This window comes from Carassius carassius, chromosome 7 (assembly GCF_963082965.1).
Source record: "Carassius carassius chromosome 7, fCarCar2.1, whole genome shotgun sequence".
Lineage (NCBI taxonomy): Eukaryota > Metazoa > Chordata > Actinopteri > Cypriniformes > Cyprinidae > Carassius > Carassius carassius.
Genome location: NC_081761.1, coordinates 25,308,749 through 25,331,332, shown reverse-complemented (window position 1 = coordinate 25,331,332; position 22,584 = coordinate 25,308,749). Strand labels below are relative to the sequence as shown.

General features: G+C 40.0%; 1 protein-coding gene across 1 annotated transcript in view; it reads right to left on the bottom strand.

Annotated features, from left to right (window-relative positions):
• galntl6 (polypeptide N-acetylgalactosaminyltransferase like 6) overlaps nucleotides 1-22,584 on the bottom strand; it is a 246,733-nt gene that overhangs the window by 166,962 nt on the left and 57,187 nt on the right. Inside the window, exons 3-4 of the mRNA XM_059554297.1 lie at nucleotides 21,736-21,844; nucleotides 15,475-15,613 (exon numbers count right to left, since the gene is read on the bottom strand). Of these exons, the coding sequence (XP_059410280.1) occupies nucleotides 15,475-15,613; nucleotides 21,736-21,844 (248 nt within the window). The remainder of the gene's footprint in view (nucleotides 1-15,474; nucleotides 15,614-21,735; nucleotides 21,845-22,584) is intronic.

The following is a 22,584-nucleotide window of genomic DNA, read 5'->3' as shown; positions in this document are numbered from 1 at the left end:
ATTAGGGCTAAATAATGGGAACGAAATTATACAGTGCTTCACATTTAAACATGCAACAATTTCTTAATCAGTTTACAGACAAATGTCTTTTTCCCAATACGTTATGTCAAAATAAGGGACAGGTAACGAAAACAAAAATGCATGTTGTTTTATTAAAGGAAAAAATATATTTATATTTAAAATATAAATGAAAATATAGGCATAATATATTAAAATATTGACATTTTGCATATTAATCCATGTAGCCTACCCCCCTAAAATAGGCTACCACTTTTAATGCTCCGATGCAAAGTAAACCACAATTTCCTTTGAATTATATAACGGATAATTAATATAATATAAATAATACATCACACCTTTTAAATGTGTCAAATCTAAAATATGGTTTAATACCATGTAGCTTAGAAAATATAAGCACAGACTCAGGCACAGGCTTGACATTTATCCTGCTTGAATTCGTTCTAAGAAATGCACATAACTTAATAAATACCAAACTTTCATCTGTGAATATTAAATATTAAATATATTAAATATTTAAACTATAGTGTTTTTCTTTCATTTTCCATGACTGAAGCAGTCAAATGTAACACATCAGCAAGGCAAAACTGACGTCTATTTGCGAAAATGTGCTTTGATGCGCTTGTTTGATAACTTGTGGTTAAAGCGACACTCAGCGGTCAAAGGCTGCAAATGCACTTTATAGACGGCGCGGCGGCGGTACCCGCGGCGGTAAAAGAGGCGTTTTCGATGTCTACTTAGTGTATATATATTAGGGGTGTAACGGTACGCAAAAATCACGGTTCGGTATGTACCTCGGTTTTAAAGTCACGGTTCGGTTCATTTTCGGTACAGTAAGGGAAAGAAATGCAAACATTAAACTGCAGGTTGTTTATTACTATAAAAAATGTTTTAACAATTTGTTTACACTTTTTTTAAATACTTTTTAATAAAACATATAAAATAAAAAAAGAATAAGAAATAAAATACTGCTGCAAAGTTCTCCACTAAATAAAATACTCTCAGTCTCAAACCAATATCATATAGTAAAATATAATGAAAAATATAAATAAATAACTATGATTACAGTGCAGCATTACCAATTCCAGCTTGTAGACCTGCTCATATTTTAAAAATATATATAACTTTTCCAAAGTGTAAAGTGCAGCATGAACAGTTTCAGTTTTGAGACCTGCTCAGATTTCGTTATAGCGTTGGACCGATCGGAATTAAGAGCAAAGGTCTGTTTAAATGCCGACGGGAGCTGCGTTTGAATTACAATCATTTTTTTCCTAGTTGTAGTGATGTTCACACTCGCGTGATGCCTTTAGAAAACTTTAGGCCGGTGACACACTGGCATATTGCACCTGTCAAACACCGTCAACACTGTTGACGGTGTCCTTTATCAGTAGGCTTTATATTTATGCTCAACATGAAGTATAGATATTGTTGTAGTGAAGACAAGAGCCTGGTCTGTCGGCGCCTCGGCGGTCTCCCTCTTTGTCACCTACAGTGTCAGCAGCGCGTCAGCGCCACGTCAGGCACCATTCTGGTGTGTAAGGACACAGAAAACGCGAAGCAGGTGTCACGCAACTGACAAACAGCAGAAACGCCACACTCACGCCACGCAGCCAGTGTGTCACCGGCCTTGGAATCAACTGCAGGGCGGGATTTGCGCTGAACGCGAAGACTTCCGCCACTTAATATGTTCGTTTGGAAACACGAAAATGTATATGTTCCGCCAACAAAATATTGCATTCGGTCTTTCGGTACACGCCCTGTACCGAAACGGTCTGGTACGAGTACACGTACCGTTACACCCCTAATATATATATATATATATATATATATATATATATATATATATATATATATATTAGCGCTGGGCAGTGAATTATTTATTTTTTAAATCATGATTAATCACACTATTGTATGCACATAATCGCATTGTTATGATCAAAAATAATAATGCATTCAAAAGTAGTGTATTGTGCACTTCTTTCATTTAAAAGTAGGCTTACTGCTATATGAACAAAAGTGTAATAACATTTGGTTTGCAAACACTTTAAACAAATAAGGTGCTGTTCTCTTACAAGAGTTCTCTCGTACTGCGTCTTAGTTAAGACGCTACGGGAAAAGTCTCTTTCCACGAAATACTGAAGCAAAAAATTATCCTTAATTTAGAATTTTTGTAAAGCGCATTTGCAGCAGCACACAGCCATAGGCGAGACGGCTCGCTCGCTCATTGGCTGCTCTGCGGCAACTGCACAGCCTATCGAGCGCAGGCTGATGCAACATCAGACCAATAAGCCGCCGAAACGGGTGAAACGGGTGTGGCCCAAACGGGTGTGGCCCAACCCTATAAAAGGAGCTCGAAAAGGCTGACTCAGAGACCTGTACAACAAGTTCAGCAACGCAGCTCGAGACCCCATCTCGCTCTCGATGGTGCTATAAATGTAGTGACGATGCCCACTGCTCAGTGCTCATCTCCACATATAAGCACAGCCCTTCACACAGGGCTCGCACCCATAAAAGCAACTCAAGTCGATCGCGCGCACTGCATAGTAAACGTGCCCACTCCTCAGTGCCCACAAACACTATGTCACACGCGTCATGTGGTTTCTGTAAAAACGAAACCCATGCACGTTCGTTCTGCCCAGGCAGACAGCGAGTCTAAAGCAGTAAATGTGCACGCTTACAGCCCACAATTACTCACAGACAGCACGAGTCCCACGGGACCCGCTCAGCCCTCCCTCACTCGGTTAAGCACCGTGGGGGGGTCGAGGACGAGCGATCTGCCCGCTGTGATCAGCGCGCTCCCCGCCTCAAATGTCACAGGCTTAACGCCCATGTTAGAGCGCATCGAAGCGCTGCAGTTGCCCAGCAACAGAGCGCACTTCGCATCCAACCCCTAGCCGTTCATGCAGACGCATGGTCAGCGCTTCCAGGGGTTCCGGATTGGACGCTAGACATTATAAAGAGAGGCTACTCGCTACAGTTTTTTTCGATGCCCTCCGCGCTTTTTAGCGCGCGTCGAAACTGCGGTCAAAACAGAAGTAGCACACATACTTCGGGCCGAAATATCAAAACTGTTGAGCAAAGGGGCTGTAGAGCCTGTGTCTCAAGCTCAAAGCGAGGGGGGGCTGTACAGCAGATACTTTCTAGTGCCCAAGAAAGACGGGGGTCTCAGGCCCATACTGGATCTAAGACAGCTGAACAAGGCATTGGTGAAACACAGTTTCAGAATGCTTACGACCAGGAAACTCCTCGCGCATATTCGCAGAGGAGACTGGTTCATGTCAATAGATCTGAAGGACACGTATTTTCAAATACAGATATTTGAGATTCGCCTTCGAGGGCCAGGCATACCAGTTTACAGTCCTGCCGTTCGGCTTGTCCGTAGCTCCTCGTACGTTTACGAGGTGCATGGACGCAGCGCTCGCTTCTCTCAGACTCAGAGGCATGCGAGTGCTGAACTATTTGGACGACTGGCTGATTCTGGCTCAATCACGAGCGGAGCTCGTGGAACACAGGGCCATTTTACTCGATCACCTCGAGAAACTTGGTCTCAGTGTCAACTGGACGAAGAGTTCGCTGAACCCCAGTCAGACGATACTGTTTTTGTGTATAGCTTGGACTCACGTTCCATGACGGCGCGGCTGTCACCACAGCGCGCGTTGGGCATTCAGCGCGCAGTGAGTTCTCTCCGCAGCGGCGCGACCGTTTCGCTCAGAGAATTTCAGAGGATGCTGGGTCTCATGGACTCAGCATCTCCAGTTCTTAAGTTGGGCCTGCTCTGCATGCGCCCCCTGCAGTTCTGGCTGAAAGCGTGGGTACCTGGTCGGCTGCGTCTCAGGGTCAATCAGAGCTGCGTTACAGCCCTGAAACCCTGGACAGCGAACGACTGGTACCAATCAGGTGTAAGCCTGGGGACTTCCTCGAAAGTGAAGATGGTGTCGACGGACGCCTCCACTTCGGGATGGGGAGCGCTGCTCGAGACCGTCCTTTGGCCTGTGGTTAGAATGGGAAAAGCTCCAACATATCTTAGTCCGTTCGGACAACATGTCTGTGGTGTCCTACATAAATCGCCAGGGCGGTCTCGGGTCCCGAAACCTGTGCAGGTTGGCGGAACGCCTCCTGGTTTGGGCTCAGCGCAACTTGCGCTCGCTGGGGGCAGTTCATGTACCTGGGCTACAGAATCTGGGTCCAGACAGGCTGTCCAGAAACAACATTCCCACGGGCGAATGGTCTCTACACCCGCAAACAGTCCGGCTGTTGTGGGAGAGATTTGGCAGGGCGGAGGTGGACCTCTTCGCGTCCCACAAAAACGCTCACTGCCCCGCGTTCATTTCCAAGAACGAAAGCGCGCTGTCACGGAGATGGCTGTGCTGCCCGCTTTATGCTTTCCCCCCCGTCTCCCTCCTTCCGCAGGTGATAGAACGGGTGAGAGAAACGAGATGTTCAATACTGCTTGTAGCACCATTTTGGAAGAACCAACCATGGTTCCCAGATTTGATGCAGTTAGCAGACACCGCCCCGTGGCCAGTGCCGTTGAGGAGGGACCTCCTCTCGCAGGCCAGGGGCTCGATTTGGCACCCTCAACCGGAGTTGTGGTCCCTCCATGTGTGGGCGCTCAACGGTTACCCGCTGATCTCTCAATGGGAGTGCTAAATACCATCACTCAGGCTAGAGCTCCGTCGACACGACGGCTGTATGCCTCGAAGTGGTCGGTGTTCTCCAGCTGGTGCACAGCTCGGGGATGTTCACCCCTTGGTTGTGAGGTGACGGAGGTTCTCTCCTTCCTACAGGAGCTGTTGGATGAGGGCAGAGCCCCATCCACGCTCAAAGTTTATGTGGCGGCCATCGCAGCGTTTTCTGAGACAGCGCTCGGTCAGTCAATAGGAAGGAATGATTTGGTCATCCGCATCCTTGGAGGAGCTAGGAGGCTGAATCCTCCCAGACCCCCGTCAGTCCCTATATGGGACCTCGCGACGGTTTTGGAGGCCATGAAGGGTCCCCCTTTTGAGCCTATCCAAACGATTAGCCTCCAGCATCTGTCGTTCAAGACAGTGTTCTTGTTGGCTCTCGCTTCAGTGAAGCGTGTGGGTGACCTGCATGCGCTCTCGGTGAGCCAGTCGTGCTTGGAGTTTGGGCCTAATGACTCAAGGGTCATACTGCACTTGTTAAAATTACAAATGACCTGCTCCTTGCGTCAGATCAAGGCTGCATCTCATTTCTAGTCTTACTTGATCTTAGTGCTGCGTTCGACACCATAGATCATGACATACTCATAGATCGATTACAAAACTATACAGGTATTCAAGGGCAGGCTCTAAGTTGGTTTAGATCCTACCTGTCCGATCGCTACCATTTTGTTTACTTAAATGGGGTGTCATCTCATTTATCATCAGTAAAATATGGCGTGTCACAAGGATCCATCCTAGGTCCCCTTCTATTTTCAATATACATGTTGCCCCTTGGTAATATTATTAGAAAATACGGAATTAGCTTCCACTGTTATGCTGATGATACTCAGCTATATATCTCAACGAGACCAGATGAAACTTCCCAATTATCTAAGCTAACAGAGTGTGTTAAAAATGTAAAAGATTGGATGACAAATAATTTAAAGACAGAGATATTAATTATTGGACCAAAAAACACTACACAGAATTTTGTAGATTACAATCTGCAACTAGACGGATGTACTGTTACTTCCTCTACAGTCAGAAATCTGGGTGTTATATTAGATAGCAATTTGTCTTTTGAAAATCATATTTCCAATGTTACAAAAACTGCAATCTTCCATCTTAGAAACATTGCCAAGCTACGAAACATGTTACCTGTTTCTGATGCAGAAAAGCTAGTTCATGCATTCATGACCTCTAGACTGGACTATTGTAATGCACTTCTAGGTGGTTGTCCTGCTTCGTCAATAAACAAGCTACAGGTAGTCCAAAATGCAGCAGCTAGAGTCCTTACGAGGTCAAGAAAAATATGATCATATTACCCCAATTTTACAGTCTCTGCACTGGCTACCTATTAAGTTCCGTATCAGTTACAAATTATCATTACTTACCTATAAGGCCCTAAATGGTTTAGCTCCTGCGTACCTAACTAGCCTTCTACCACGCTACAACCCATCACGCACCCTAAGGTCACAAAACGCTGGACTTTTGGTAGTTCCTAGGATAGCAAAGTCCACTAAAGGAGGTAGAGCTTTCTCACATTTGGCTCCCAAACTCTGGAATAGCCTTCCTGATAATGTTCGGGGTTCAGACACACTCTCTCTGTTTAAATCTAGATTAAAAATACATCTCTTTCACCAAGCATACGAATAATGTATCTTTTAAATTGTGAGTATAGTTGCATCTGATCAAATGTGCATTTTTATTCTTTAGCTTGGGTTAAACTAATTTTACTTTGTTGGATCAGCAGCTATGCTAATGATTTCTCTATTTTGTTTCTATGTTTTGCCACGGGATTTAAATCCCATGGTAACTAGGATTTACACAAGCTCCAGTCTGGATCCAGAACACCTGAGAAGAGATTATGCTGACCCTCAGAGGACCCCAGATGATCCTAACCTTGAATCAACAAACAGAACTAACAAATATTGCTACATGTGTGACTGCATCATATAATAACTATTAATTAATAATATTGATAGTTCATCGTCTAGCTGACTACGTCTTGTGTTATTATTATTATTTTTTTTTTTTTATAAAATCCTGTCAAACGTGCACAAACTACTAGCTACTACTAAATATTGTAGAAACATAATTTTCTGTAAAGTTGCTTTGTAACGATTTGTATTGTAAAAAGCGCTATACAAATAAACTTAAATTGAATTGAATTGAATACTCAAACCTAGGCACGGTTATGTGCCGAAATCCCTCAACACGCCGTTTCGGGCTCAGGTTATTGTCCTGTTTGCCCTGTCGGTGTCAGGAGAGGATGGAGGCTCGAGTCTTCTTTGCCCTGTTAGGACTTTAAGAGCTTATGTGTCTCACTCCGCTGTCTTTAGACAGACTGAGCAGCTGTTTGTCTCGTTCAGTGGACGTTCCAAGGCAATGGCTGTTTTGAGACAGACTCTATCCAGATGGATAGTTGACGCCATAGCGTTAGCTTACGCTTCCAGGGGCCTTCAGTGCCCACTGGGCGTCAGAGCTCACTCCACAAGGGGCGTCGCCTCATCGTGGGCGTGGTCTACGGGGATCTCCTTGCAGGATATATGTATGGCGGCAGGTTGGGCCTCGCCGTCTACATTTATCAGGTTCTATAACCTGGAGGTTCCCGCCTTACAAGCAAGGCTGCTGTCGGTATAGTCGAATCATGGCCCTGATTGGAACTCTGAGATCGCAAGCGTTATGCGCTGCCGACTGTTATATGGGCAGTATTGCGTAAGACCCGCATTGCCACATTGGTCAGGCCTTGCCTCGACTGTGTGATGTCATATTGCTGCATCTACGGGTGCTGCTAGATATGGGACGGAGGGCCCCCCTGGACTCTCTGTGAGTCCCTCGGGTGACTGTGCACTGTAAATCCTGGGCGTTGCTTCCAGGTTTATTGGTGTGTGATCCCTGCGCGCACGGCGCTTTGCATGGGGTTCCCGTAGCGTCTTAGCTAAGACGCAGTACGAGAGAACTCTCGTAAGAGAACGTACTCGGTTACTAACGTAACCTCGGTTCTCTCTAGAAGAGGGAACGAGTACTGCGTTCTCTGCCGTGCGTACGATTCACTCTGGTTCGCTTCGGCGATGAAATAAATCAGGTGAGTCAGCCTTTTCGAGCTCCTTTTATAGGGTTGGGCCACACCCGTTTCGGCGGGAAGTGGCATGAAGGGCGCGAAGCGCCCTTATTGGTCTGATGTTGCATCAGCCTGCACTCGATAGGCTGTGCAGTTGCCGCAGAGCAGCCAATGAGCGAGCAAGCCATCTCGCCTATGGCTGTGTGCTGCTGCAAATGCGCTTTACAAAAATTCAAAATTAAGGATAATTTTTTGCTTCAGTATTTCGTGAAAAGAGACTTTTCCCGTAGCGTCTTAGCTAAGACGCAGTACTCGTTCCCTCTTCTAGAGAGAACCAAGGTTACGTTAGTAACCGAGTACGTTTACAGCAGTGTTTCTTTTACATAGTAGCAGTTAAAATATTTATTGTAGCCTAAATCTCAACTTATAACATGAATGTAATTAAATTAAAACTAAAAAAGCCATTTGTTACTGACAGGACATTATCGTTTTTATAGAAAATATTTTATAGTTTGTTACAGAAAAACAAGTTATGCTCAGAGTCCAGAGCCTCGATCATAACATTATAACATGCACCTTGATGGGTGGGTAGAGACTCGTATGCGGGATGCGGGAGGGTGTGCTCACAGTAGGCAATATTATCCGTGCCGGAGCGCATTTGACCCCCAAAGCCTGGTTCGTTTGACTAGTGTAATTGTTCTGTTTAACAGTCCCTGACTTGGTTGGAAGAGGTAGGCAAGAGCACGGTTCAGTTACATATAGATCAGTGAGTGTGAGTGCTAACCGCGCCGGAGTGCAGATCTTCTGATACGTGCTGCATGATTGCGTGAATATTTCTGAGTGGCAAAAGTATTGATCTGTAAAGCAATATATTGTGAGAGGGACGTGTGTTACCACATCCCATACAACTTAAAATAAAATTTTGTTAACTTAAACCACAAAGTTAACAAAATTATTCACTCCACTGTGTTAAGCGTGAGCGCTTCTCTGCTGTCTTCACGTGCTATCAGAAACGTACTATTTCCAACTTATAAAGTCATGATTATGAGCTCTTTTCTGCAATAACAGTGGACAGTGGTTTGTGAATGTTGATGCTTATTGCCGAAATAATTGGATCAGGAGCATCCCCTCCTGTGATCCACGGTTTGTCTGTATGTGTATTCAGAGCAGTGAGCAATGCAATTTAATGATAAAAAACTGCATTAAAGAGCAAAAATATCCCCATCCCTAATATATTAGGGATGGGCGTTTTCCGCAAATATCACATTCGAATATTTGAGCTCACAAAAAACGAATATTCAAATATTTGTTTATTTAAATTAAGTTTAATGAGAAAGATGTTATTTTTCAGCAACATTTATTGTTTCCGTCATTTTGAACAAGCTTACACACAATAAGCTTGAACATTACACATCGTGTTTTGTAGCTGAAAACCTTTAACAATGCGTGCAAACAAACAAAAGTACAGATTAAAAGCAAAAAAAAAAACAAAAAAAGTGAACAAAGAAAAAACGTAAAGCAGCCTGCAGCAATTAGGCTATTGTAGAACGTAGCATACACTTAACTTTTAAACTTTTAAACTGTCAGCAAATCTTTTTTGCTTTTTTTTCTATTGTTTTACATGTTCTTGTTAAGAAATACTGGCATGTAAACATGATCGGGGGAAAGTCGGCTCCTTGGTCTGTTAACAATAAGGCCGGCCGCAGAGAAAACTCGCTCTGACGGCACAGACGTTGTCGGGACTCACAAATAACGGTGTGCTAAGCAAATAAGTTTTGTGAAGCGCTTTGTGTTTTCGTTTCACCACTGAATGGGATCCTCATCTGGTGGAATATATGGCTCCAGCAAGAACTGTTCCCACTTGTCTCGGCTGGACTCTCTGTAATCATCACTGAAGAACTGGCTCAGCCTTTTCCGACGAGTGGGCATTGCATCCTCTGGCAGCGGCTGCATCCACACCACTCGCATCAAGGAAAATGTTCTGATAATGTTCCAAAAAGTTTTTTTTTCTTACTTCTCTCATGTTTTCATCGAGAAACCTGAGATGTTTGTGCCGAGGGTCTAGGGCAGATGCGAGAAGAGGAGTTTTCACTGCATTCTCCAAGTTAACGGTGTTTATTCGTTGCTTGAGAGATGCCGCAACAATGTTCTTGAATTTGGTCACTTTCTGTGATTCTCCACGGCATATTTGAAGTACTGTAGAAGACCGCAGTTCTTAGGGGCCATTCACATATCACGTCTTTTGCGCGCTAAAGTTAGTTTATTCCAATGTAGGTGGCCGTATGTGCGCTCATAATGGAAGTGACGCGGTCGCGATTAGCACGCGGTCGCGATTAGCACGCGGTGCGACGTGCCCGTTTTTTCCAGCCACGTCCGCACCGCATTGAGTTAAAAACATCTCAACTTTTCAGAATGCCGCAAGCGCACCGCAGGTCATGTGACAAGAACTAAACATTCAGCTTCATCCTTTCAACAACGTTGAAAGCTCAGCCAAGATGAAGGAACATCTGATCATAGCTGTATATGGATTGCCATTTTGAAATAAATTTAGTAGCAGAGCTACTGAAAGCGATTTTTTGTGCTGCAAATCCATTTATCCTTTGCTGAAATTTCCGCGTTTTCATGGAGAGCGCGCCATTGTTGCTTAGCAACTGCAGACGCCTCAGGAGCGCTTCTGCCCGAGCGCTTTGGAAAGGAGAAAGCGGTGTGCCTAGCGTTTTCCACGCGTTTCCATGGAGAATCACAGAAAGTGACCAAATTAGGTTTATAGGTTTATCTAACATGGATGCAGCTGAAGCCGCCGGGTTTGCTTCAGGGAATTTTTTTTTTTTTTTAAGAAGCTTCCCAATGGAAACCTCGACAAGACGCACGCCTGTTTCACACATCCGTCTGCAGTGCGTATGCACAGAGGGCGCGTTTGCAGTCTGCTACTCGGTACGTAAACGATCGCTGCACTGCTGCATACGCAACGCACCTGGAATGCATTGACGGAACGCAACCGCGTGAACGCTGGAATCCGTTAACATGTGTGCGTAAAAGAATACGAAACACATACCCACTGCAGACGGAGTGTGTGTGAAACAGGCGTAAGGTTGTTTGCACCTTGTGCAATGTGGAATTAGTTTACAGCTTTCTCAAGCACTTTGTGATGCATTTTGGAAACAGGAGATGAGCCCCTGGTCTAATGCACCACCTGTCTTGAGAAACCCATTCTAAAAGACTTACTTTTACTCATTATTTTATTTGGGTAGCACACATATTCTGAATGCCTTCGGCAGAATTCAAATGAGCCATTTTAATCTAGATTAATTCCAAGATTACAGTGAGATTAATCTTGATTTAAAAAATTTATCTATGCCCACCACTAATATATATATATATATATACATACATATACAGTGGTGTGTCCACAAGGGTGGCACGGGGTGGCAGCTGCCAACCTAAAAATGAGCTTTGCCACCCTAAAGTAGCGTACGGGATCAAAGTGCATTGAGATCACGATTTTGACTGAAGCAGGGATTTTCTGAAGGTCTGAGAATTCTGGATTTCCCTTGCTCTCAGAGTGCTCCATTAATGCTCAATCACTGGCACAATTAATGCTGTAACTACAGCCGTTCTAGACTAGTCTTTCCTACAAGGATTGTACTGCACACACACACACACACGTACAGACACATAACTGATCACTCACACACACAAACAAAAATATTGTCAACGCTGGGTCGTGATTTGTTAATAAAAATGCTTAGAAACTGAAAATGTATAGCCAAAATTTCTTTGTGTTTTGATGTAGTCAAAATCCACAGCTTCACTAGAGATGCTACACAGACAGGCATCGGCATGACTGATTTACTCCTAAACGCGCTCTCACTAATGCATTCAAATTAATGTCATTTTGCTCTGCTTCTCTAGATTTAATAACCGATAAAATAACTGATTGAAATGTAGCCTACTATTGTTTTATCCTTCGAAACAAAATTTGCACTTCAATAAGTTATTAATTCTGATAACCTTTGAAAAGTTTCATGACTAATTAAAGAAAATAAAATAAAACATTTTTCTCTTCAAAAACTCTTCATACTTCAATGCAAATCAGTGCTGGACTTTCACAAAGTATTTTTAAAAATGCCTTAATAGTGATTTTCTAATGTCTAATTATAAATCCAACAGCATAAGGTGAAAATAACTAGATACACAAAGGAGTGGAAACTAAGTGAAAACATGAACCTTTGACAATTTTTTCACCATTGATTTGCAGAAGATTTTATGTGATGTTACTTTTAGGCAGTGCTGAGAAGGTTACTTTGGAAATGTAATAGCTTACAGTTTAAAGGTTACCCTATTAAAAAGTAAAAAAGTAGTGTAACTATATCAAATGGTTTATTAAATTAATGTAACAGATTGCATTTGACTACATTTCTAAATTTAAAATATTTTAAATTTATTAATTTTCAAAAATTTAAAGCAGGCAGGGTTAAGCTTACAGTCTCAAGCTACAACTCATCACTGATTATTGGCTTACTTTCAAAAGCCTTTCATCACTTAAATTAAGATTATAATAATTAACTTTTAAACCACAGCCACCAAAAAATGACACTTTAGCACCTTTTTTTACTTTGAGATGTGATTCTGATGAAATTCTGATCATTCTTGTTAAATACAGGTTTAAAATCATAACAAGAAATAGTTTGATATCTATGATACTGTTTTTAAATTCAGATCTTTTCACAGCTATGACAGGAAACACTGGCATCTAACAATGTCTTGGGAAGAAAAAGCCAGTTGATCTTAAAGCATATGCATAATCCCAAATAAGAAATAAAACAGTTATTGAATAAGCATGCATCTTATGTTGTGTACTAAACTCCTGAAACATTGGTCAGTGCAATTAATCTGTATGTGTGTGTTTGTGTGAAAAAAATCAAATGCAACCCCCTTTGTAATTGTTAACATTTTCACAACTATAATTTAATAACACTTTTTTTTCTCAGTAACTGTAGCAGATTGCACTTACATTTATTTTGTAATTAAATGACGTAATTCCATCACATGTAACTAGTTATACTCCCTAACCCTGGTGTTAGGGAATGGAATATATGGGGAGTATTAACACTATATATGCCACCCCTCATTCTATATATATATATATATATATTAGGGATGGCACGGTTCACTGAAAAAAAACGAAATGTTCACCATACATGGTTCGGCACACGCTGTGATCAAGGTTCATCTTAAATCTGACAAAGCACCTGTAATATGGGTTGCTATAAATAACATGTAAAACAAACAGGGTTCAGCTAATATATGTTACTGTTGATGGATGTGCATTCTGGCTTCCCATTACAACAACAGCGATAAAAATAAATAAATAAATAAATAAATAAAACCTGGACAAACTCTTGTTCAATGCGAATGCAGTATTCTGGAATATGGATAGTCATTTATTCCGTCATCACCCGGGTGCTGATAGTGCGCACTCACAGGTGAAACCTGAACAACACACGCTAATATGTCTTTAAACTAAACGCATTTAAGGTTTGCCAGTTGAAACATTTAAGGGCCAAAGGACCAAGCTCGAATGCGCAGTGAAAAGATTTGTGCGTGCGCTCATCCAAAGAGCGCAAACCCATGCCTCAGATCGTGCGCAAATGTTAAGCTCTCTATAAAGTATTGTGTTTTAATGAACAAATTCAGACAAAAATTATGTCAAAAGGTAATTATCCTATAGCAGACATAGCCGCCTGAATGTAGGCCTACTGTATAAGTGCATTCTCTTAAAGTGACCGTCTTTATATTACAGTTTTTCTCGATTGGTTTGGCTCATTTCTTGAAACCGAGATGACATTCTCAAAATAACATGGACAAATCTCCAAACCACCTTGCAATTGTTCACAACAGAATGTCATTTTTCATTGGTTTTATCAAATTGCAAATGCTTTAGTACATGTCTCAAGTGACTCTGTGCTTTTTTTCAAATGATTATGTACAAGTAGCTACAGTTAGCACAATGAGCCCACATTTAGCACATTTTCCAAATAAATAGATCTTGCTGATCTAAACTGATTAGTTGATTTTTCAGTGAAATGGTTACTCTCTCCAAAACATATCAGCATGGTTTCATTGTGTAAGTCATCATATGCACAATTGTCTGTTCAACTGTCAAAATTAGTCAAAGATATAATACCATGAAAGAATTTCTTGGAACATTTGATAAATTTATGACAGTACTTGACAATCAATCAGGTGAAATTAGAACTAACGAAGGAGCAGTTTCCCACATCTCAGATGACCAATCAAACATTTTATGGCCTAACAGAGAGCAGCGCGTCGATGGCCAGGAGGATGAGGATGGTGGCCAGGAAAGAGAGGGTGACAATGGCGACCACTGAAAATATTACTGTACTATAGTTCTGAAACTTTATTTACAGTATGGTAGGCTAGAGTTTTTTTTTGTTTTTTGTTTGAGTTTATAACTGTTCACATTTACAGAATCCTGTATGTTTTCTTTTCACAGTATGTTCTCTAATGTTAACATTTCTTTGTACGAATAAAAATGTTTACAGTTTCCTTGAGTATGAGTGGTTTATTGGAGGCTGATTTTACTGTAAAATCTTTTAGTTTTATTCATAGTGGTATTCTGTTGCTAGACCTGTGCCTCAGTGACAAAACGTCTAAGCATTTTGACTTGCAGTGCTTAAACAATGCCAAAGGTATAATGCATTTTGGGGGCATTGACTATTTATATGAGAAGGATATTTAGTTTTGACACATGGATAAACTGTTTTGGGAGAGATATGAGCTTTTGCAGGGGATCCATGGTGTTGTGCTAAACCATCCAGGTTATTTTGACAAAAGCACTAAATGAATGCACATGTGCCAAGGCAATTGAGAAGGATCTGTGCTATTTTGACTGTACTGACCTTTTATATGGGAAAGGAATCTGCTTTTGAAGCATGGAAGAAGAGTTTGGGGAAAGATATTTGATTTTGCTAGTGAGCTATAATGTTGAGCAGAACTGTAAGACTGTTTGGCCAAATGACCTTATGGTTTTGAGAATGTCATCTCGGTTTCAAGAAATGAGCCAAACCAATCGAGAAAAACTGTAAGCGAACAGCAACAACAAAGAAACCACTCACTGCTCTTGATTAAAAAGTTTTTGTAACTCTAATAAAGAATAATCTTTATCTTTATAATCGATTACTTTATTCAATTTCTGTACCTAAAAAACGAATGCTAGAAAAAAAAAAGAAAATCACTGTTTATTTTTTGTATCTTTACTCTGTTGTATTTATTTGTGCTGTTGCTTGTAGTTGGATAGAATCTTTTTATTTTTACATTTTTATTAGAAAGTATTTTTTCCATAAACATAACACATACCAGACTGTACCGAAAACAATAATAGTCAAAGATGAGGTAAAATCTCAAAGCTATAGGCTACTAGTAAAAAAAAAAAAAAAAAAAGAAAAAGCTATACTTGCTCTCATTTGTTTTGATGTTATATGACAGTAAAAGGTGCACAAACAAAAAATCTATCAGCCATGAAATAACTAAGCTATTTAATCCAAATTAGATTAATTCCTCATTTAGGACAAAACCATTAATTAAAACACACTGCGAAAGTATGGCCTGCCACGGATCATTAAAACCATGCTGATGTCTAGCTCAAGCTGTGCAGCTCTGGAGGCTGGTTACTGTGAACATGCTGTGAGAATCAGCTCTACTCACTTTGGATGTCTGATGTCAGGAAGGGAGCGGTCCAGAGCGATATTGTTGCTGACGTAGATGTTGAAGCCATTCTCTTTGTATACTGATTCATCACACTCGTCCTCTGCGAGCGGGTACGGTTTCCCATGCTCCCCTTTTCCTGAAACAGATGCAGTCAGACATAAGCAACCATGCTGAGCACAGCCAAGATGTTGACAAGGTGAGCATGTGTGTACTGTACTAATAACTTACATGCACCACTCCAAAGATAGAAAGCACTGCTGTGAAACCTGACAATTTATTTTATTATTATTTTATGACTGAATAGCTGAAACAACTTAACCAACGAGCCTGGCCTTTCCCTGAATGCCGACCAGACACAGTCCAGTATGAAGGCTCAAAATGCTGACTGAGTTGCTGGCTCTGCAGTGTATATTATGGTCTCAGCCGCTTCCCACTGTGTCTAGTTTGTCACAGTTGATGGAAATCCTACTTATCGTAACTTAATGGAATATTCACATAAAAATTCAAATTCTGTCATCTACTCACCCTCATGGAGTTATTCTGCAGCATGTGCTGCTCTTTTCCATACAGAAAAAGTGTACTGTAACTACAGCCATATTGCTGCAATATCATAATGCAATGCATTTTCCAAATACTGTCATACCGATGCTATTCAGTAGATAAGAGGGCTATATAAAGTGTATTGACAGGGAAACTCTATGAACTGTATACTCTTCTTACTATTTGTTGTAATTTAAATTTAACCCACACAACTAAATGTTTTTGACATAGTATTAAATACCACATATAGCCCTATGATTTCCGCAGTGCACAAAATGCTATACGATAGCAATAGTGCTGTACAAATAATCATATCCTGATATGAAATAATGTATGCAAATATTAAAGTGCAAAAGATCATGTAAACACTGTTGTCGAGTTTTTCTTTTGCTTATTGACCAAATGGGAATTTAGGGGGAAAATATGGGGGAAAAAATATATTTGATGTCAGTGGCATGAACAGACCACCAGAGGACAGGGGCGAAATGGCTTTACGAGGGGACGATCGCGGACTGGGGGTGGGGGTTTAGACTCTGTATGGGTTTGTTCCCCCTGGCTAGGGGTGGGCGATATGATAAAAATATAACTTATTTTATTGTATTATTATTTTTTTTAAATATCATGATTTTATCACAATTCTTTGTCATGTTGGTTTTTCTATTTTGCAATATTTATAATTACTACCGTTTTGAAAGTAAATTTGTGTTTGATATTACAATGTTTCATGTGTACTCCTGACACTAAAATAAGCCACTATATTTTAAATTTGTAGTTTAAATTCTGCTAAACTTTAAAAAAATAATCCTACAGGAAAAGAAAGCTCACATATACTTGAAATGTCATAAGGGTGAGAAGATTAGAGTTATCCCTTTAAAGTGCTAAAAACATGTCTCAAGCAGTCTGAAGTAGTGCATACTGTAGCATTTCAGTTTTGAGAAGACATGTACTCTTTGATGAAACGTGAGAATTTGTCTGCGGTAGCAACATAGGCTTCACAACACCTTTTCATCAGAACTTATTCTTTGAATGGTTTCCTTATGTCCTGAGTAGTCCTAATTGACTGATCAGTGCCACTAATATCTCCCTGAGAACGGTTGCTTGCCTGAATCATTAAACAACATTTTATCATCTCTTAAATAATTAAATGGCAAAACTGAACATTTAAATCTAGCATCCCCAATACAGCTCTCAAACATCTAAGTATACACACACAAATACACAAAGGTGTTGCTGTCCTGTTATTATTAAACATGCAACCTTACCAGAATTAGAGAAAACTAACAACGTCGCCATCTCATATATTATGGGGAGGACATGGCAATACCCAAAATCCATTTTTGGTCTCCATGAGTAAACAAGCTTAAAAATCATAATGAAGTTTTTTTAAAAATCTAAAAATGCTTAAAGTTTCACGTAAGGAGTAGGTTTAGGTGTAGGGTGATAGAAAATACAGATTGTATAGCATAAAAACCTTTACACCTATGGATTGTCCCCATAAAACATGGAAACCCAACGTGTGTGTGTAATTAACACACACTTTTTCACATAACTTTGAAAACTCTGCTAATGAGGAGCATTGAGAGAATATTCCAGCAAAAACAGATCATTCAGGTTATGTATTTTTCTGTATGTACTATATGTATGCATTTTCCCGCATATACTGTATGTATGCACATAATGTGTGTGTGTGTGTGTCTATAAGCCTTATTCATTAAATACATCCCTTAGTGCATTTCAGCACAAAGTCATCTCTCTGTGACATGTGCATAATTACTATAACTTTACACCCACTCCTCTGGCATTTTTCTGGCATGATAACAGAGTTAAACAGAACATTTAAATCATAATGCAAAATTACAGATTTTAATACTCCTACACACAAGCCCTCTGTGTAACTGTGTACACGTGTTTGCCTCTTAAAAGCATTGAACAACAGTTCCATGCAGAGTTTATTATTGTTCTCAGAACTTTTGGGGCAAGGCTTTAGAAAGCATTGTGGTTTTGATCACTGACAGGCATGTGGATAACAGAAGCAAAGGATTTTGTTCAGTTGGTGCAATTGCACAACAAGCTCTAAATCTGATAAATACTGGTTCTGTATTGGATCAGCTGGACCTCTGTTCTGTGTCGACTCCTGAATTATTTGAATGAGATATAGTCTATATAACTTGGCAATTTTACACACCGGGATCTCCACTCCTGAATATGTGGTTTTGAATGCCACTGCTGTTGTGATTTGTCAGTTAGATTTAAAGGTCCCTGCATGCTGGGTTAAAGATAAGTAAAACCTAGCAATTGCTTCTTTAAAACGTTAAATTATTCTGTGCCTAAAAATACACACACACACACACACACACACACACACACACACACACACACACACACACACACACACACACACATATATATATATATATATATATATATATGATTATTATTAATAATTATTATTTGTAACAATACACGCATTCGTACTGAGCTATTCTTTCGGTTCAGTATGCATGTGGACAGAACAAACACTTATTTTTTTTTTTTTTTAGTTTTTAATTTTATTTATTTATTTTTCTCTGGAAATTCAAATAATAAATGGCTTTTTGACAGTCTTCGATGTGGCATGACAGATCGCTGTATAAAAGCCTTGGAGAGCCATTTTGGGATGGTTCAGAAACATGCTGGTTTAAACCCAACACAAGCATTGACTCGAGCAGCCACGATCCGCTCCGGTTTCCGTGTCTGAGCCGTGACGTGCCACAGACTTGTGCAGAACGGAGCGTGATTGAACATGATCTTCAGTGTTGCCAATTTTGGGATTTTGTCACTAAATTTGCTAATTTCTTATTGTAGCTGTGACCTGCTGTAGGCCCGTGACCTCTCACGTTTGCTCTCAATCATGCCAATGAGTCTGCACAGAGAACACACCAGTACACAATTCCTGCCATGATGCACACCAAAATTTCATTGATTACATGAGGGCATCAACTTACTATTTATATAACTTATTATATTTTTCTAAACCTGTTAGTCTTAATTATTTAATGTTTAAATTAATCTGTTATGAAACATGCTATGACAGATAGCCATGTAAATGAATATATTTTAACAAATAGCCTAGAAATGTTATTATTTAGAAGTTATTAAAAAAAGCATTATGTGAAAAATTTAAGGGGGTCTGAATACTGTATACCCACTGTATACATAAACACACACACACACACACACATATATAAATAAATAAATATATATATATATATATATATATATATATATATATATATATATATATATATATATATATATATAAAGGCCTTTATGTGTATGTTTAAAAAAGTGTGTATGATTAAAATAAATTAATTAATTAAATTAATAGTAATAATAATAATAATAAACACTTTAATCTGGAAAGATCTATTACTTCTCCCTGTCATTCATATTCTACCATCTCCAATGAACTAGATTCATGTTAAAATTTGTGGATGTTTTTATAATGAATGCTGCTATCACAAAATTTGCCACCAACAGATGGTGTGCTCTGAAAGCTCTCTGATAGAATAATGCTGCATGCTCCGATGTGACGGGTCAACACAGAACAGTTGGGCCAAGTGGGCCATATGCAGAAGTACGTGGTCCTGCCTGCAGGCGCCAGAAAAGCCATCCTCCTTCTAATCTGATAAATCTCCCTGCTTAATACAGTGACTTCTTTTTCCAAACAGCAACAAAACAAGCCTCTTTCTGGGTACCTTCTGGTTACCTGCTTTCATACAGTTATCTGCTGCACGCAATTATTTGTTATCCTGAGCACTTGCATTTAGCATCTGGGATTTAAGAGTATTTTTAAGTATCTAAAGATAAAAATAATTTTTAATGTAGAAGCCCTGCAATGTCAAAATGCATTTATCCAAAAAGAAATGTAGTCCCTGAAGAGGCATTGAGAAAATAAAGGTGGAACATGAAGGGCTACTAAAGCTACTAACTGCTAGCACTAACATTTATATTAAAGGGGTCATGAAATGCAGTTTTATATTATGTTTTTGCATTAAAAAAAAGAATATTTCTAAAAATATTTATTTTTATTTTATTTTCCATCCTCCTTTTCACGCTCTCTGAAAAAAAAAAAAAACCCAGAGAAATTAAAGGGGTTACCTCTTGAAAGATCAACATATTAGATCAACATAACATTGATAGATCAGCATATTAGTTTAATGGGCTAACTTGACATCTTTATCCAATAGCAGTATTGCTCTTGTGATCAATGAATGTACACGAGTTGTTCAGAATACACATACTTGATTATATATGGCAATGATGCATGTTAAGGAGCGTGTCGAGGAGAATCGTGACATCACCATAATAAATAAATACATTATTTCTGGCACGACTGCTACTATCCATGCCAGCAATTAACTGATGTATAATTGAAATTGTAAACAATTCAAAGAGCCCTATCATACAACCGACGCAATGCGCTGCAAGGTGTAGTGCAAGTGTGTTTGATAGTTTCAGTCTGGCATTTTCCTGTCCAGCGCCATGTTGTTTAATTAGAAAATGCATTTGCGTCTATTTGCGCGCCCATGGGCGTGCTGGTCTAAAAAAGAGGTGTGTTCAGGCGCATTGCTGGTGCATTGCTATTTTAAGGAGCTGAAAATAGACTGCGCCATAGACCAACTCAAACCTGGTCTAAAGTCAATGGCACAATATTTTTTTGTTATATAAAGAGCGCGTTGGTAGAAAATGCACCTCTGGGCGGGTCCACAGTGCTCGTTGACTTTGCTTATTACACACAGGAATGGGCATCACACAAATATGCCAAATATTAAAAACAAAAGGATTACAGTGTAAAATAATATTATTGTGTAAGCTACATAAATATAAAAATTTAATGATGGATAGTCATTAATTGAACAATCGTACACATACATATATATTAACTGACTCATCGTGCTGAGCTTTGGTTTCTTTTGGATCAGTTTCTACGCTTGAGAAGCGTTCAGCTTTCTCCGCCCACAAATTCCGCCATGTAAATAGCGATCCAACCTGGCGCGAGCACATCTCGCTCTTAAAGGGAATGGGAGATGACACTCTGATTGGTTTAGTGAACGTTACACCCATTACTCATTAAGAGAATAGGGATAACCCATTCAAAAATGCGGCCTGGTGCACGGACCGTTTTTCCGTCATTAAAATAGCAAAAGTGGATTTGGACACGCCCTGAGTGCACCTGCACCGTGCGCTTAACACTTTGCATTTAGATCTTTATAATAGGTCCCAAAGACTTCACATCAAAAGACTTCATCAACAAAAAATCACATCCTATCGAGCACCTTGGGTCATCCTTGAAAATGGAATGACGGAATAAAATAAACACCAAAATAACCACCTCGAAAGCCATTTATATGCTTAACTGCCGAGGCCCTAATGCAGCTAAAATTTAACACAGCAAAAAGACACCCTTACATTATTAACCAGCCGTAAATTCAGATGGATCAATAAACTCTCTTTAGCCACAGGGGCAACCAGTAGATTTACAGGGACAGCTTGGCAGGGATTCTAAAATAATGTCCTACCCTAAATGAAAGCCATAAAGAAAACGTCATCATCATCAAATCATTCCTCTTTAGTCTGGTTGATGTTCTTTATGCTGTGATAATGTGAGGTTTTCATATGCTTTAAGAGTTACAAGTATTTATTATAAGAACTATTCAGATAATTTAGTGCACGTACCAACACGCTGGCTGTCTTTCCTGATGCTCTCGTTGTCATGCCAGTCTCTTCTTCTCAAACCGTCTGTCCAAATATAAATGTGGCCATCATTTATGCCCAGTGGGAAGCCCTGTGGAGAAATAAACTTTTAGAAGTGAGATATACTATCAAGCTAAATCGAGTCAGAACTCAAATAAAAATACAACATCAAAAGCATTATTATAAGAGGTAATTTAACTTCAATTTGAAACATCTCCAAGAACTCCCCGAGGTACCATGTTCACGCCTAAATTGTCCTATAATGCACTGATTAAAACTTCACTCATAGCTGTTGTTAGAACACATGTTCAATTGGCTGAAATCAATCTAGCCAGCAACTTAATAACCAGAAAGCTTTCCAGTCTGATCCCTAAACATTATACAGAACATTCCAGCCAAAGGCAAAATTCTCCTTTAGATTTGATCAGCTGCACGAAAAACCCTAGTTTACTTCTGGGTCTGTGTTGTGCAGGAAACAACCCTTAATCTTTTGAGTAATCGCATACGCACTGTGCGTATTTGCCTTCCTGGTTGGACGTCAGTCTAGGATTTTTCAAACTCGGGAGAGCAGAATTGGTGCCAACCTTCAATTCCATCATGCCAGCACAAGCATGTCACATATTTCCTTGTGGATTCTTCTAATTTGGGAATGAAAAAGCTTCTCAAAATGATCGTGTGGAGAAGTAAGAGGTGTGCAGTAGATAGAGCTTGTTTAAGTGCAGCAATGTGCTCCTCTGTTGTAGGCTACTGATGCCTCTTCTATTTGAGCAATAGGCATGTACAGGATGTAAAAAGTGGAGCTCTAGAATGTCTAAGAGCCCCCATTAAATC